This window comes from Cetorhinus maximus, chromosome 29, assembly GCF_964194155.1.
Source record: "Cetorhinus maximus chromosome 29, sCetMax3.hap1.1, whole genome shotgun sequence".
NCBI classification, from domain to species: Eukaryota; Metazoa; Chordata; class Chondrichthyes; order Lamniformes; family Cetorhinidae; genus Cetorhinus; species Cetorhinus maximus.
Genome location: NC_135907.1, coordinates 2,894,488 through 2,909,029, shown reverse-complemented (window position 1 = coordinate 2,909,029; position 14,542 = coordinate 2,894,488). Strand labels below are relative to the sequence as shown.

The window sequence follows — 14,542 nt, the reverse complement described above, 5'->3', positions numbered from 1 at the left end:
GAGACATGGCAGGAAACTCATATCAGGATGAAATATAACATCTCAGTTGCGAATAGTTAGACAGTTGTCAGCAAAGGAAATGGAATCGGTGACAAGGGAATGCAACTTGTGACTGGGACTGAAGACAGTGGTTTCTGACTTCTAAAATTTAAATTAAGAAAATTTTTGCTCATCTAGATACTGGGTGCTGGACAAGCAGTCTGACAGTTTAGAGACAGTAGAGGAAGCAAGAGAAGTGGAAGCGAGGTAGAGCTGAGTACCATCAGGATACATGTGAAAACTGACACCGTTTTGAGGTAATGTTGCCGAGGAGCACCATGTTAGATGCGAAATGTGAGGCGGCCAAGGATAGATCCTTGGGAGACACCTGGGATAATGGTGCACGAGTAGGAGGAGAAACCACTGCAATCTTTGGTTGCCTCTGGATAGATAAAAATGGAACCAGGTAAGTGCAATTTCACACCCAGCCTCACGACAGTAGAGTGGTGTTCAAGGAGGATGACATGCTCAACCTGGCCAAGGAGGATGAGAAGAGATAGCTTACCCATGTCTAAGTCAACTAGGATATCATTTGTGACATTAGTAAGAAGGGGTGGAAGCCCAATTGGAAGGATTCAAACATGGAGTTTTGAGAAAGATGGGCACAAATTTAGCAGGCAACAGCACATTCAAGGATTTGGGAGAATAAAAGGAGATTAGAAATGGCGCAGTAATTTGCAAGGACAGAGGGTTCAAGGATTGGTTTTTGAGGGGCGATGACAGAAGATTTAAGAGCAGAGGGCAACAGTATCCCTGGTAAGAGAGCAGTTTTTAATCAGCTAGCAAAGGAGCGAGGAACCTGTGTTGTCAACAGGTTAGCCCCCTCATTCTAGTGGAAAAAGAGAGTCTAGTCAGCAAGAGATGGGTCTAATCAAAATCAGTTCCAAGAAAAAGCTGGAAAGAGCATCCAGTAATACAATGAATTCATCATCATCAGCGGTGAGTAAATGAAGGTAACCATCAGCATCACTAACAACATTGTACTTAAAAGCAGAATGCAAGAGCTTCATGTTATTTACTTTTAATCCTATCTCTCTGTGGGTCTTTAAGTGATGTTATTAATTGAATTGGCAGTTTTCTACATTTATTATACTTATAAACTGAAAGGTTATGCCATTCAGGAAAGATGGAAAAGAGTTGAGGCTCTTTTCTCTACAAAAAAAAGGCGAAGGGCAACCTGATAGAAATCTTTAAGGTTTTGAACTTGGGGAAGATTTTTCCACTTGAGGTTGGGGGGGGTGAGGAAACTGGACCGAAATGGCAGCCATAGATATGGTGGTCACTAAGAAAACCAATTGGGAATTCAGGAAAAGCTTCTTTAACCACAAAGTGAGTTTTACATTCTAACCACTTATCACACTGGAGTCCTTGAGGCAAAAAGCATAAATACATTTAAGGGGAAAGTAGATAAGCACCCAAGTGCAAAAGGTATATGAAAAAGGAATGGAAGAGGCCTGGGTGCAGCATAAACACTGACATGGACCTGTTGGGCCAAATAGCCTGTTTCTGTACTATAAATACTTTGTAATAACTGAAATTCCCTGTTCACATTAACCTCTAACGAGCAATGTAGGTACATGCTACTCCTTAAAATTCGCAGGATGTTGAACGTAGCAAAGTTAAGATTTATAATGTGAGTTACTAACTGAAGCACTGATAATAGGCAAGAAACTAACGTGCAATAAAGCTAACATGAAAACTGAATGCTGTTTAATCCAATTAAAGGACTGGAACTAATGAACAATCATGAAAGGCATTGTTGATAATTTAATCTATTAGGTTAATTGTCAAAATCTCAATTTTTTTATCCCATATAAAAATCTGTCACTTCAATATTCTGCCAATTGGTAGCACTCTTGCTCCCAAGGCAGAAGGTTGTAGATTTAAGTCCCACTCCAGGACCTGAGCATAAAAAGCAAGGCTGACACTCCATTGCAGTACTGAAGCAGCTCTGCATTTCGCAGTTGTTTTCTTTCAGTTAAGAGCCCATTTGCCCTCTTAGGTGGACACAAAAATCCAATGGCACTAATCTGAAAAGGAGTGGAGAAGTTCTCCCCAGTGTCCTGGCCAGTATTTATTCCTCAATCAACTTCACAGAAAGAGATTTCCTGGTCATGAGATTTCCTGGTCATGATACAAGCCTACCGACTCCCACAGCTACCTCGACTACAGCTCCTCACACCCCGCTTCCTGTAAGGACTCCATCCCATTCTCTCAGTTCCTTCATCTCCGTCGCATCTGTTCTGATAATGCCACTTTCAAAAACAGTTCCTCTGACATGTCCTCCTTCTTCCTTAACCGAGGTTTTCCACCCACGGTGGTTGTCAGGGCCCTCAACCGAGTCCGGCCCATCTCCCGCGCATCCGCCCTCACAACTTCTCCTCCCTCCCAGAAACATGATAGGGCCCCCCTTGTCCTCACTTATCACCCCACCAGCCTCCGCATTCAAAGGATCATCCTCCGCCATCTCCAGCATGATGCCACCACCAAACACATCTTCCCTTCACCCCCCCCACCCACCCCCCCCCCCCCACCCCTCCCCACCCCAAGCGGGCGGCATTCCGTAGGGATCGTTCCCTCCGTGACACCCTGGTCCACTCCTCCATCACCCCCTACTCCTCAACCCCCTCCCACGGCACCTTCCCATGCAACTGCAGAAGATGCAACACCTGCCCCTTCACTTCCCCTCTCCTCACCGTCCAAAGACCCAAACACTCATTTCAAATGAAGCAGCATTTCACTTGCACTTCCCTCAACTTAGTCTACTGCATTCATTGCTCCCAATGCGGTTTCCTCTACATTGGAGAGACCAAACGCAGACTGGGTGACCGCTTTGCAGAACACCTTCGGTCTGTCCGCAAGCATTACCCAGACCTCCCTGTCGCTTGCCATTTCAACACTCCACCCTGCTCTCATGCCCACATGTCCGTCCTTGGCTTGCTGCATTGTTCCAGTGAAGCTCAACGCAAACTGGAGGAACAGCACCTCATCTTCCGACTAGGCACTTTACAGCCTTCCGGACTGAATACTGAGTTCAACAATTTTAGATCATGAACTCTCTCCTCCATCCCCACCCCCTTTCCGTTTATTCCCCCTCCTTTTTGTTTTTTCCAATAATTTATATAGATTTTTCTTTTCCCACCTATTTCCATTATTTTTAAATGTATTTCCATCCATTGTTTTATCTCTACCTTTTAACCTTTTTAGATTCCTTCACCCCACCAGAGCTATCTGTACCTTGTTTGTCCTGCTTTCTACCCTTAATTAGCACATTCCTTTAGATAATATCACCACCTTCAACACCTCTTTGTCCTTTTGTCTGTGACATCTTTTGGTTATCTCCACCTATCACTGGCCCTTTACCTAGCTCTTCTTGTCCCAACCACCCCCCCTTAAACCATCTTATATTTCACCCCTTTCCTATTTTTATTTAGTTCTGCTGAAGGGTCATGAGGACTCGAAACGTCAACTGTACTCTTCTCCACTGATGCTGTCAGACCTGCTGAGTTTTGCCAGGTATTTTTGTTTTTGTTTTTATTCTGGTCAAGATCATGTTGCTCTTTGTGAGATCTTACAGTACACAAATAGCTGCCGTGCTTCCTATACTACAACAGTGACTACATTTCAAAAATACTCATCGGTTGTAAAGTGCTTGGGAACAGCCTGTGGTCAGGATAGGTGCTATATAAATGCAAGTTTTCTTTTACTATTTAACAAATTAAAACAAGTCTTTCAGGGAGATGTTTTAAATGTGGATTTAAACAGCTTTTAACTATGATTGATATAACCAAAAGCTGAGCTTTCTGATAAATTCAGTTCATATTTAGTAAATATTTTACTATTTCTGACATAGTTATAACAGTTGAAAGTTTCAACATTAAGATTTTGCACTGAACTATTGCAAAACTGAATTCACCTCAACCCTGCGTTCTGAAAACAAAAATTGCAACTAAATGTTAAACTTTTCATCCTTCCCTGTTTAAGTATCCTTGCACTCTATTTAAAAAGCTGCTCCACTCAAGCAAACTGCCATACTCATGAAACAGTTGCTTCTAAATACCATAAAAACTTGCTTAATTATACTTTGATTTTATAAATTTTAAAAAGTATCAAATTAGTCACAACCCACAGATTTCACAATATTCCACATAATTTCCATCCAAGTTCAGCAAATTAAAATTGGTAAAACAATACTACTTTATACTTTCAAATTTGAAGTTTTAATTCATTATTGTACAATACACTTATATTTTAGTTCATTTGTTTTCGTGTCCTGCAGCAAATTAAAAATGTTTGCAAAGTGACTTCACAATTGAGAATTTAACTGGAATAGCACGAGTCCCAACTATTGAGGAAATAACGTTCAATAAGGCATCAAATACCAAGCTACAACAGCTCCACTTTACCATATTTTTCAAAGCAGTTTTTCCAAATCTCAAGGCTATTATACTGCAAACTGATTTTCACTATCAGCATAGTGGCATATGAGGCAATATTTTGAATTCAATAGTTTAAATTTGCAACAGTCTACAGCTTTTCTGATGTTAGTAAATTTAAGATTACCAGCACCTTCCTTGTAATTTTATGTACAGAATATCACATATGTCTAAAAATCTAATTATTTTTCTTACTTTATACAGGTTAAAAAAGGAACAAAAGTGCATTTGACATACATGATAAAGTGAGGTAATCAGCCACAGTCCATAAAGGACCATTGGCATCTCTCTCCATTAGAGACAATTGGTTATATATAGTTTGAGGGGGGCCACTCTACAAGCGTGAGGCAAGGCAAGAAGGCAGGCCTCCATGAACTACTTACTACTGCTAGTACAGGGATTGAACCCGCACCGTTGGCGTCATTCTGCATCACACTACAGCCATTTAGCCAACTGATCCCCAAACTCAACATACATGGCTTGGCATAATTTCATGACTGAATACCAAAGTAAGGCTCCACAATCAATGTCATTTAAATACCACATATTGACATTCTTATCACTCCCACAGACACCAATTCGAGATAGTTAAAACATTTAAAGCTCTGGGGTCGGTTAACTCAGTTGGCTAGATGGCTAAAGTGTGACACAGAATGACATCAATGGCATCTGTTCAATCCCTGTACCGGCTGTGGTTGTTCACAGAGGTCTACCTGCTCACCTTGCAGAGTGGTGTTATGGCTAATTATCTTACCTTATGCTTAATTCTTTAAAAATTGAATTGTGCTCAGTAATAGTTATTTAGCTCAAACAACTAAAATGAGCTATTCAATCACAGAATTTATCATATTTTTCTATTTGGCTCAAACTCTTCCTCAGTAATCAGGATGTATTAACAGCACACTGGCTCAATTCAATGGTGCTTGTCAAAGTCCAAGTTTTAGATATTCAGATGGAATACAAGTCAGCCATAATTACGCAATATTCTGATAGAACTCAATTTCTAATTATAAAGGATAAACTTTGAAAATGTCTCCAGAATTAAGCTGTGAATTCTGCTAACTTGACTGATTTGGCCACTACATGTATGAAACAATAGCTGCCGAGAGTTCAAGGTCCCTACAATGTGCAGTTCATCTTTTATGAAAGTTTACTGAAGATTGCAACAACTAAACATACTACTTTATTTGGAAACATATAAAGGAATTTGATCTTCTCATATTGATAATGTAATTAACACTAAAGACAACTTCAGCATGTACAGGCCATTGTGAATTTATTGAGGTGTTACGCATTCCACCCTCCCCCCCGCCCCCCCCCCCCCCCCCCCCCAATATGATTTGTAACGGACTTTTCAACAAGGTCCTTTTTACAAAGTCTGAGCTAATTTCTCAAACTTGATACAATTTTGACCCAAGATTTCAAAATATAATTTGACTATTTTCATCCACCTTGTGCACTTTGGACAAAAATATTCAGCGTTTGTCACTAAATAACGTAAAGCTTCCTTGCTTTCAAAAACGTTAACCACACAAAAACGAAACAGAAAAACATTTTCACATTAAAATCCTATTCTCCTGCACATCTCTCAGCACCTTTTGGTAAACCCATAGCTGTCAATTTGTACTGGATGACTATGATAAATATTGGGATGAAGAAATTAATTGTCCTAGTCCCTGTCACAAACTCCATACTCCAATCACGGTTTCCATCCTTCGCCACAGAAACTGTCTAAAAAAGCTTGGTGTTTATTTGAGCCCAAGGTGAGCTTTTGACCACATATCCACTCCATCACCAAGACTGCCTGCTTCCACCTCAGTAGCACTGCCCAATTTCAACCACTACACAAATACCTGTCCATTCCCATTCTCTAGACTTGACTATTCCAATGCTCTCTTGGCCAGCCTCTTGCCTGCCATCGTAGATAAACATGTGCTCATTCAAATCTCTGCTGCCCATATCTTAACTTACACCAAGTTGGTTCATCCATCATCCCTGTTCTTGTTGGCCTAAACAGCCTCTGGGCCTGACAACGGCTCAATTTTAAAATTCTCATCCTTGTTTTCAGCTCTCTCCATGGACTTTTCTCTTCTTATCTCTGTAACTACCTCCAGCCCTACAATCCTTCAAAATCAATGCGCTCAAATTCTGGCACATTGTGTATCCTCAATTTTAAATGCCCCACCAGTGGCAGCCATGCCTTCGGGTGCCTAGACCCTCAACTGTAATGCCTTCTCTAAGTTTTTCCACTTATCCAACTCTCTCTACCCCATTTCAAATACCCCTTTAAACCTACCTTTCTGAATTCCAAGGATTCACAACTGTTTGCATAAGAAATCTCTCATTCAGTCCTAAATGCTGATCCCTAATCCTGAGATACTGACCCCTAGTACAAGTCACCCCAACCAGGAAAAACATTCTGCCAAGCCCCTTAAGCATTTTATATATTTCAATGAGATCACCTCCCATTCTTCTAAACTCTAGGAAATATAGGTCTAGTCTACTCAATCTCATAAGGTAATCCTCTCATCCCAGCAATTAGTCCAGTAAACTTCTGTTGCACTCCCTCGAAGACAAGTATATCCTCTCTTACGTAATAAGACCAAAACTGTATTCTTCAGATATGGTTTCACCAAGGTCCTATATAATAGTAGACTTCGTCAGTCTTATACTCCAAACCCTTGTAATAAAGGATAACATAACCATTTGCTTTCCCGATTGTTTGCTGTACCAGCATGTTAACTTTGTAATTTGTGTTAAGGGCACCCAAATCACTGTGAATGCCAATATTTCCCAGTCTCTTTCCAGTTAAAAAAATATTCTTTCTTCTACTTTTCTTACTTAACACCCATCTATATCTCTTTGCAGCCTCTTTGCGTCCTCCTCACAGCTTAATTTCCCAGCTTAACTTATTGTCAGCAAACTTGGACACGTTACAGTTGGTCACTTCACCTGTCATTGATATAGTTTGTGAATGGCTGAGGGCCAGCACTGATCCTTGTGGTACTCACTAGTTACATGCCACCCCGAAAATGAACCACTTATTCTGTCCCTCAGCGTACCCTCAATCCAAGCTAATATTTCCACAATTCCAGGAGCCCTAATTTTGTGTTATAACCTTCTGCATGGCACCTTATCGAATGCTTTTTGAAAATTCAAATACATGACATAAATTGGTTCTCCCTTTTCTTCCCTCTTTAAAATCTTGAAAGGTTGGGGTAAGGTAGATAGAACCTTAGTAATTATGGGATCATAAATACAAGAGATTTAGAACAGAGAGCAGAAGCAACTTCTTTTCAGAGTTCAGCCTGTAGAATTCACTTCAAAGGTTTGTGTTGAGTTACCATTCAAGATTGGATAGTGGAAAAATCAAGGAAAAAAGGTTGAAGGGATACAAACACCGTATATGAGAAAGTGGATAAATGTGATTAGTGCTAGGTGCTCACACTGCCTGGGCAGAATGGCCCGTTTCTATGTTCTAATTTCGATGTCACTACGGGCAGTGGGAGCAGGAGGGGTGGGCTTGATAAGGTTTTGCTGTATAGTCTTTGATGTATATGGATAAAATGCAAAATTAGACCAGAAGTGTCACCACAACAATAGTACAGAACAATGGTTGCGGTTTTAGACAACCTATTACAGAAAGAACATTAAAGCATGTATTCGTATAGACAATGCCAAGAATGGAAAGTATATACCTAAGCCTTAAGGTATTGGGGCTATTCCACTGAATCAGAAAAGGCCAAGAAAGTTCTGATATGGGGAAAGACATTATTTCCTCTAGTTAGGGAATCAGTGACGAGGGGTCATCAACAAGTCATCTCAATGAGGACAGATGGTTACGGGCTGGGGGGGGGGGGGGGGCATGAAAAATGTATCTATACAGAGCTGCTGGATTATCAAATGCTTTGCCACTGGGAGTAGCTTGAGATATAAACCAATGCAACTTTTAAGGTAAAGTTTGAGGGGAAAAATTCGAAGCTATGGCAACAGCAGCATTGGGATCAGATTTTCACTGCTGCAGCAAACAGCTGGCATAGACATAATGGGCCAAATGGCTTCCTTCTGAGTCGTAAATGTCTTCTATTCTATGGTTTATTGAACACATACCTTGGATAAGAAATGGTTGCAAGCAAGTTATACAGAGAATACACACTGGGAGACTTGTGGCTTATGGGAAATAAACTGCAAATACACTGACTAAATAACTCATGAGCACCATGGGCATGAGTTAATTTACAGTAGCCACAGTATATTCTAATCAAGCAAGAGTATTTGTAAAAAAGTCAAGTTCAATTCATTCTGTGGCATTCTGGCGAATATGGCAGAGATTTAGAAACTAGCAAGTGATTTACATAGAGATTAACAAGCTCAAATGGTAAAAAAAAGTTTGTCGTAGAAACCTTTTTATTTGATTAAATCAAATGTATTTTTACGTCAAAACTTGAAAGCAAAAGTTTATGGACACCTGCAGAGCGAAAGGCTGAATTATTACTTTAAAAATGTTGCCACGATAGTTATAATATTTCAATACCTTTTTCTGTTGGTAGATTACCAGGAAATAACCTGTACACAAACACACAAAATATTGTGCAATGTACTGGATTATGCAAATGCAACAGGCTACTTTTTTTGACATGACGATAAATGGTTTTAACTTTTTATAGTTTGATGGGCAGCAAATCCACTAAAAAATACCACCTGTATTGGATATGCTGATCATTCATTCGTGTGCCACTAATGATGAACCATATCAAACCGGTAAGTTTCATCCCTTCCATTTTATGACTTTTTCTGTTAATTTGTGCAATTCAAGTGAGGGTTGTCAGGTGAGGGAATGGAACATTTTCCATCCCAACTACTACAGAAACAAGAACTTGCAAGTTAGGTATAGGATTTAGAAAACAAAGCTTTGCGCCAACAATAAGCCTCTGCCCAGTTCGGTCATCCCTTCTGTTTCACCCACTAAACAGTCATTCTGTTGCTTGTATAAGATTATATTCTGAAATTAATTTTACAATTTAAAAAGTATTATATTGTAGCACTTGAACACAATTCCATCAACCTCCAATACAAATTGTAACATTTAATGTTAACAGAAAAGCCGCATAACACAAATGATTTAAGTACCAAAACTGAGAAGTCACTAATTTACATAATCCACATTAATAGAAATATGTATGAATGCAGTTTTACTTGTTTAAGATTCAGCCATCAAGTGTACACTGTATTAAAAAAATTACATTCAGCGTTGCTTTAATATAGTAAGAAATGGACTAAATTAAAACATTATGATCAAGTTCACAAGAGAAGTTAAATACCAACACTGATTTTGCAAAAACTTCTTTCAATTAACCTTATACAATATTCCATGGTTCTTTGCTATTAACTTACTCGAGGACACACTAAACCATTCAGTGCCAATCTATGGTACATCACTGGGCAAAAAACACAAGCACATACAAAAAGTATGGACAATGATGCATTATTCATATTTATAAAAGATTGGGATAGTCAGTGATACTTTTACACAAACGAAATCACCATTGCAAGTAAGAAACTAATATTCAGAAAGTAGGCACTTTCCAGTGGAATTGAAGAAGGGGCCAAATTAATCGTGTGGGGGTGGGGCAGGGGATAAAAAAACTGCTCAGAAATAACTGAAGTTTTTGACAGCTAAGTTGGGCTCACAACAAAATTCAACCCGAAAGGATTTACACCTTATGTAAAAATTACTTCTACTACCCTCTTTCTCCCCAGTCTTGCCAATAGTATTAGCAAATGAGCTGAGGAGCCAGTGCCAATGTTCAAATTCAATGTTTGCTTGTAAGCATGTCCCTCAGATGTTGAAAATTAGTATAATGTCCGCAGGATAATATATTTTTGTACATTCATGCAGAAACTACAGCGTTTATCTCAAAAATTATGAGGTGACACCTTCGTCCAGGTAAAACTAATGACAACTTTATGACAGCTGGTTAACTTTATGAAATGAACAAAAAAGCCATCAAAGCAACAGTTCAACATATGTAGTAAACTCATTTAAGTAACAACAAAACTGCTCAGGGTTTAAAACATGAGACTTGTGACAATCATTTCTTTGCCAAGCAGAAGAACCGGCTTTATTAGGCACCATCTAGAACATTTTTTATCATGAACCACGTATCTTGGCATTAAATTGCCTTAACTAACTCTAAACCTTGTTACAAAGATGCTGGCTCACTCATCTTTGCTTGAATTCAAAAAGATTTTTTGAAGAACATGTCTCCCCTTATGCTTTCCATCTTCATAAGGCCTCCCGCAGCTTTGCACTCACTGGTCATTCCACGTAGCACTGGTGCCCTCTTGAAAGTCTTAGCTAAAAAATTGACATTTTTTAAAATTTGGAATAAAAAGCACAAAAGCAACTGTTGATCCAAGGGTGAGGACTGTAAGTAGAATGCATTCAGAACCATCCATTTTTGAAGCCTAACAGCAACCAAGTAGGAACACAGGACAATATTGAGAAAAAAATTGAGTCTCAACTCCCATATCAAAGGAGACAATGTGACACTCCAAGAGAAAGGGAAAATAGCATGTGGGTCAAAGCCTCGTCCCCAGTTTATACTCTTGAATGGGAAAAGGTGCCTGGCTCAAGGAAGATAGAGAACTAACAGGAAGAGAAATTCTAGAGGGAAAATAAGTATTAGAAAGAATTTGCATTTATGTAGCATCTTTCAGGACCAGAGGATGCAAAGTGCTTCACTGTCAACGAAGTACTTTTGAAGTCCAGTCACTATTGTAATGTAAGAACTGTAGCAGTCAATTTCCACATAGCAAGGACCCACAAAGAGTGACGTGATAATGGCCAAATAATTGATTTTTAGCGCTGTTGGTTGAGGGATAAATATTGGCCAGGACACCAAATTATTAAACCAAATCTTTGGTTACCTGCGGATTGCCTGCAACCTAACATGGCAATCAAAGGGTCAGACTGGAATTTAAACTAACTACACTAATACGACACCAAAAGACCGGGAAAGAATGGTGAGGAGAAGGACCACTTTAAGAATGTGTATGTGTGTTTGTGCACGTGCATCGTGGAACTGCGAAAATCGAAAACAGCACAGAGCATTTGCGCCATTATCACTGTGCTTTGCCCACTTAGGACTTGAAACAAGTCATACTATTACATTTAAGTTGGAGCTGCATCTTCAATTTTAAATACGTGAAAAAAATAATGGTCACATTCTGGTGGTTTTGATGTTGTGGAGAAGTTGATTATTAAAAAGGAATGCAGCATATCAAATGTATACACGCAGTGAAATAAAACACTCTGATGACATATTGTACTTAATTTTGTTCCCCAATGTAAATCTCTTATTAAACACAGTTACGCATTTGCAGATACTGAGTTTCTATATAGCAAAAGCTCACTGTTGCCTAGATTATTGTGGACTATTATGGGAAAGCAGAAATAATAATGTATGAAGAGAACCCTGGAAGGTAAATGCAGTTAGCTAACATGTAACAAGTCTTGGAATCCCCATTTGGGAGAAAGCTTTAGCTGGAATTCACAAACTGAACTACATAGGTACATTAAAAACCCCTAGATCAAGCTCAGTATATTTTGGATGCCAGATTTAGCTACAAATCCTCTATCTGTAGAGGTTATATATTTTGCATAATTTTCTTGCAAGGGATTTTTGTACTTAAGACTGCTGATAAATGGTTTAGACGAGAAAACAAAGTGACGGGCTAAACCCAAAGATACAGGACACTACAAACTGTTGAAAAACAGAATAAATCATGTAGTAGTGATGGGGTGATGCCAATCTTAATATACACCTTCTCTGCTGAGGGAGAAAATTTGAGATCAGAATGATTCAAAGTGGGTGGAGCACTCGTTCTTGGTACTGTAGTACAGCAATACAAGCAGCATGGAATGGATTACTGCACTTCTACAAGTGCATTATGAAGCAGGTCAAGGAATAGTTTCCCAACATCTTCGCAAGTGAGTTGACCAAATAATATGCAAGTTATTCTGTGTCACAATGAAGGTGTAACTACAACATGCTCATTTATTTCCTCCAAGAAACTATACAGAGAACTACGGAATGCAATTTTCATTTAATCTGGCTGAACATAATTCACTTGCAACTGCTTTTGAGTTATTGTCAAATCACTTGAGGAAATATCTCAGATAAAGTGTCCTCTATTTTTAGTTTTAGTAAGCTTAAAAGTGAGTTCCAACTGGCTAAACATCATGAAAGAACTAAGAGGTGCAATCTGACTCACCGCAAAGCATCAACGCTACTGCTGCAAAGTGAAAGATCAAAAACAGACCATATAAAAGATGTGATCCAAAGTATTAATTTTCTTTAAAACCTTTGTTTATGTGAATTTAACAACCCTGGGCAAGCACTTAAAATGTAACATACCAGTTATTTGGTCAGAGCACCTGCCTTGGTGCCAAAGACTGGCCTGGATTTTGCCAAATTCAACTTTTAGTGCACACCTGTGCTTTTCTGTTGACTTTAAGTTCAATTTTAATAGTTATGTTTAAAATATTACTGAATGAAACACTCTGGTTGAACCATTCATAATCTAAATTATGAAGATCTGAAATGCAATTGCAAACTTATTCACAAGTTAGAATTCTATGAAGTATGAAGCCGACATAATAAACTTATGGTCATCCTGAACTTCCACACGTGAAATTGAAGTAATTTCATTACAGACTAAATATTACAAATTCAAGTTTTCAAAACAATTATTTTGCAATAGAAGAACAAAACCTAATTAATCCAAATTCAGTGCATTTCTTTGTCTAAATGCGTGTTGACACACCAGAAACCAAGCAGTGCAATGTCACATTTTTCCTAAAGGCAAAATACCCATACCAAATCCTACAGAACATGGCATAAAAAGTCTTTATGCCATGTATATTCTTTTGATTACACAATCAAGACATCAATTCAAATAAAAGCATAACTCTCATTTAAGCAAACATACTTAACAAAACATGTTCCAAATAGAAGCACATTTCATTTTTGTAAAATCTAGAAAACCCCACGAGATTCCTCACGTTTCTGGACAAATCCTTCACTTAAAAAAAAGCAAAGTTAAGTAAAACCTGAGCAACAAGGTGCATCCTTCATACGACTACACTGGAACAACATGCTGCAATAAATTTTACCTATATCTCGGAGATAATGCAAAATATACAAAAACATAAACTGCACACTTTTAATTCAGTGCAAGATGAAACCATTTTAAAACACGCCAAGCAAACCTCTACTTCATACGTGATCCATTAAACACACACCTACTCAACCAAGTCAAGGCGAAAAGACACTATGGCACAGCACTTCCATTTCATCACCTTCCACAACAATAAACTAGCTGAAGCAAAGACCCAATAAGCTATTCCTCCATTTTCCTACAGGTAACTAACACAGGCAACAAACACATTTGAAAGATAGTTAGTTGAAGAAAAGGGGGATAAAACTGCAACCGCTGAAAGGAAAAAAAGAGACTTCTCCATCCTCCATAACAATACCCTGGTACAGGAACATACCCCTTTCCATGAGGAAAACATCCCCCAAAAGAAATCAGCAGGGTACAAATTCCCCATTAACATAATGGGATGGTTGGGGAGGGGGGGGGGTGAATAATTTTACACAAGTAGGTATATATTTGTGTGAAGAAAAAGGGTTATATGTGGACTACAGCCTTGATTTCTGTTTCAAGTTTTGAAGAGGGGGGTGGTGGGGGAAGGAAACAAAATCAGCATAAAACACATTCACGAATGCAAAGGGGCAAAAAAAAAAGTATTGGGGGGGGGGGGGGAGAGTATAAAATGGGTTTACAGTACCTGTGCCATCGCTGGCTGAGAGAGCCGGGGAGGAGATTTTAGGCCGCTTGGCTGAAGGCGGTCCGTCCAAGAGATTCTCTGCCATTTCTTCCCGAATTTAAAAATTGCACCTTACAACTTTTTGAGGGTTTTGTTTGTTTTAAAAAGAGAAAGAAAAAAAAACACACACACACGAAACGGCGAGGAGAGAGAGGAAAAAAAAAAACAAAAC

The 14,542-nt window shown here is 38.9% G+C and overlaps 1 protein-coding gene across 3 annotated transcripts in view; it reads right to left on the bottom strand.

Moving 5' to 3' along the window:
• LOC144669551 (histone acetyltransferase p300-like) overlaps positions 1 to 14,454 on the bottom strand; it is a 116,636-nt gene extending 102,182 nt beyond the window's left edge. For all 3 annotated transcript variants that reach the window (XM_078532030.1, XM_078532031.1, XM_078532032.1), the window contains exon 1: positions 14,332 to 14,454. In XM_078532030.1, coding sequence (XP_078388156.1) covers positions 14,332 to 14,416 — 85 coding nt within the window. In that variant the 5' untranslated portion in view covers positions 14,417 to 14,454. The remainder of the gene's footprint in view (positions 1 to 14,331) is intronic.
• Positions 14,455 to 14,542: the final 88 nt, after the last annotated feature.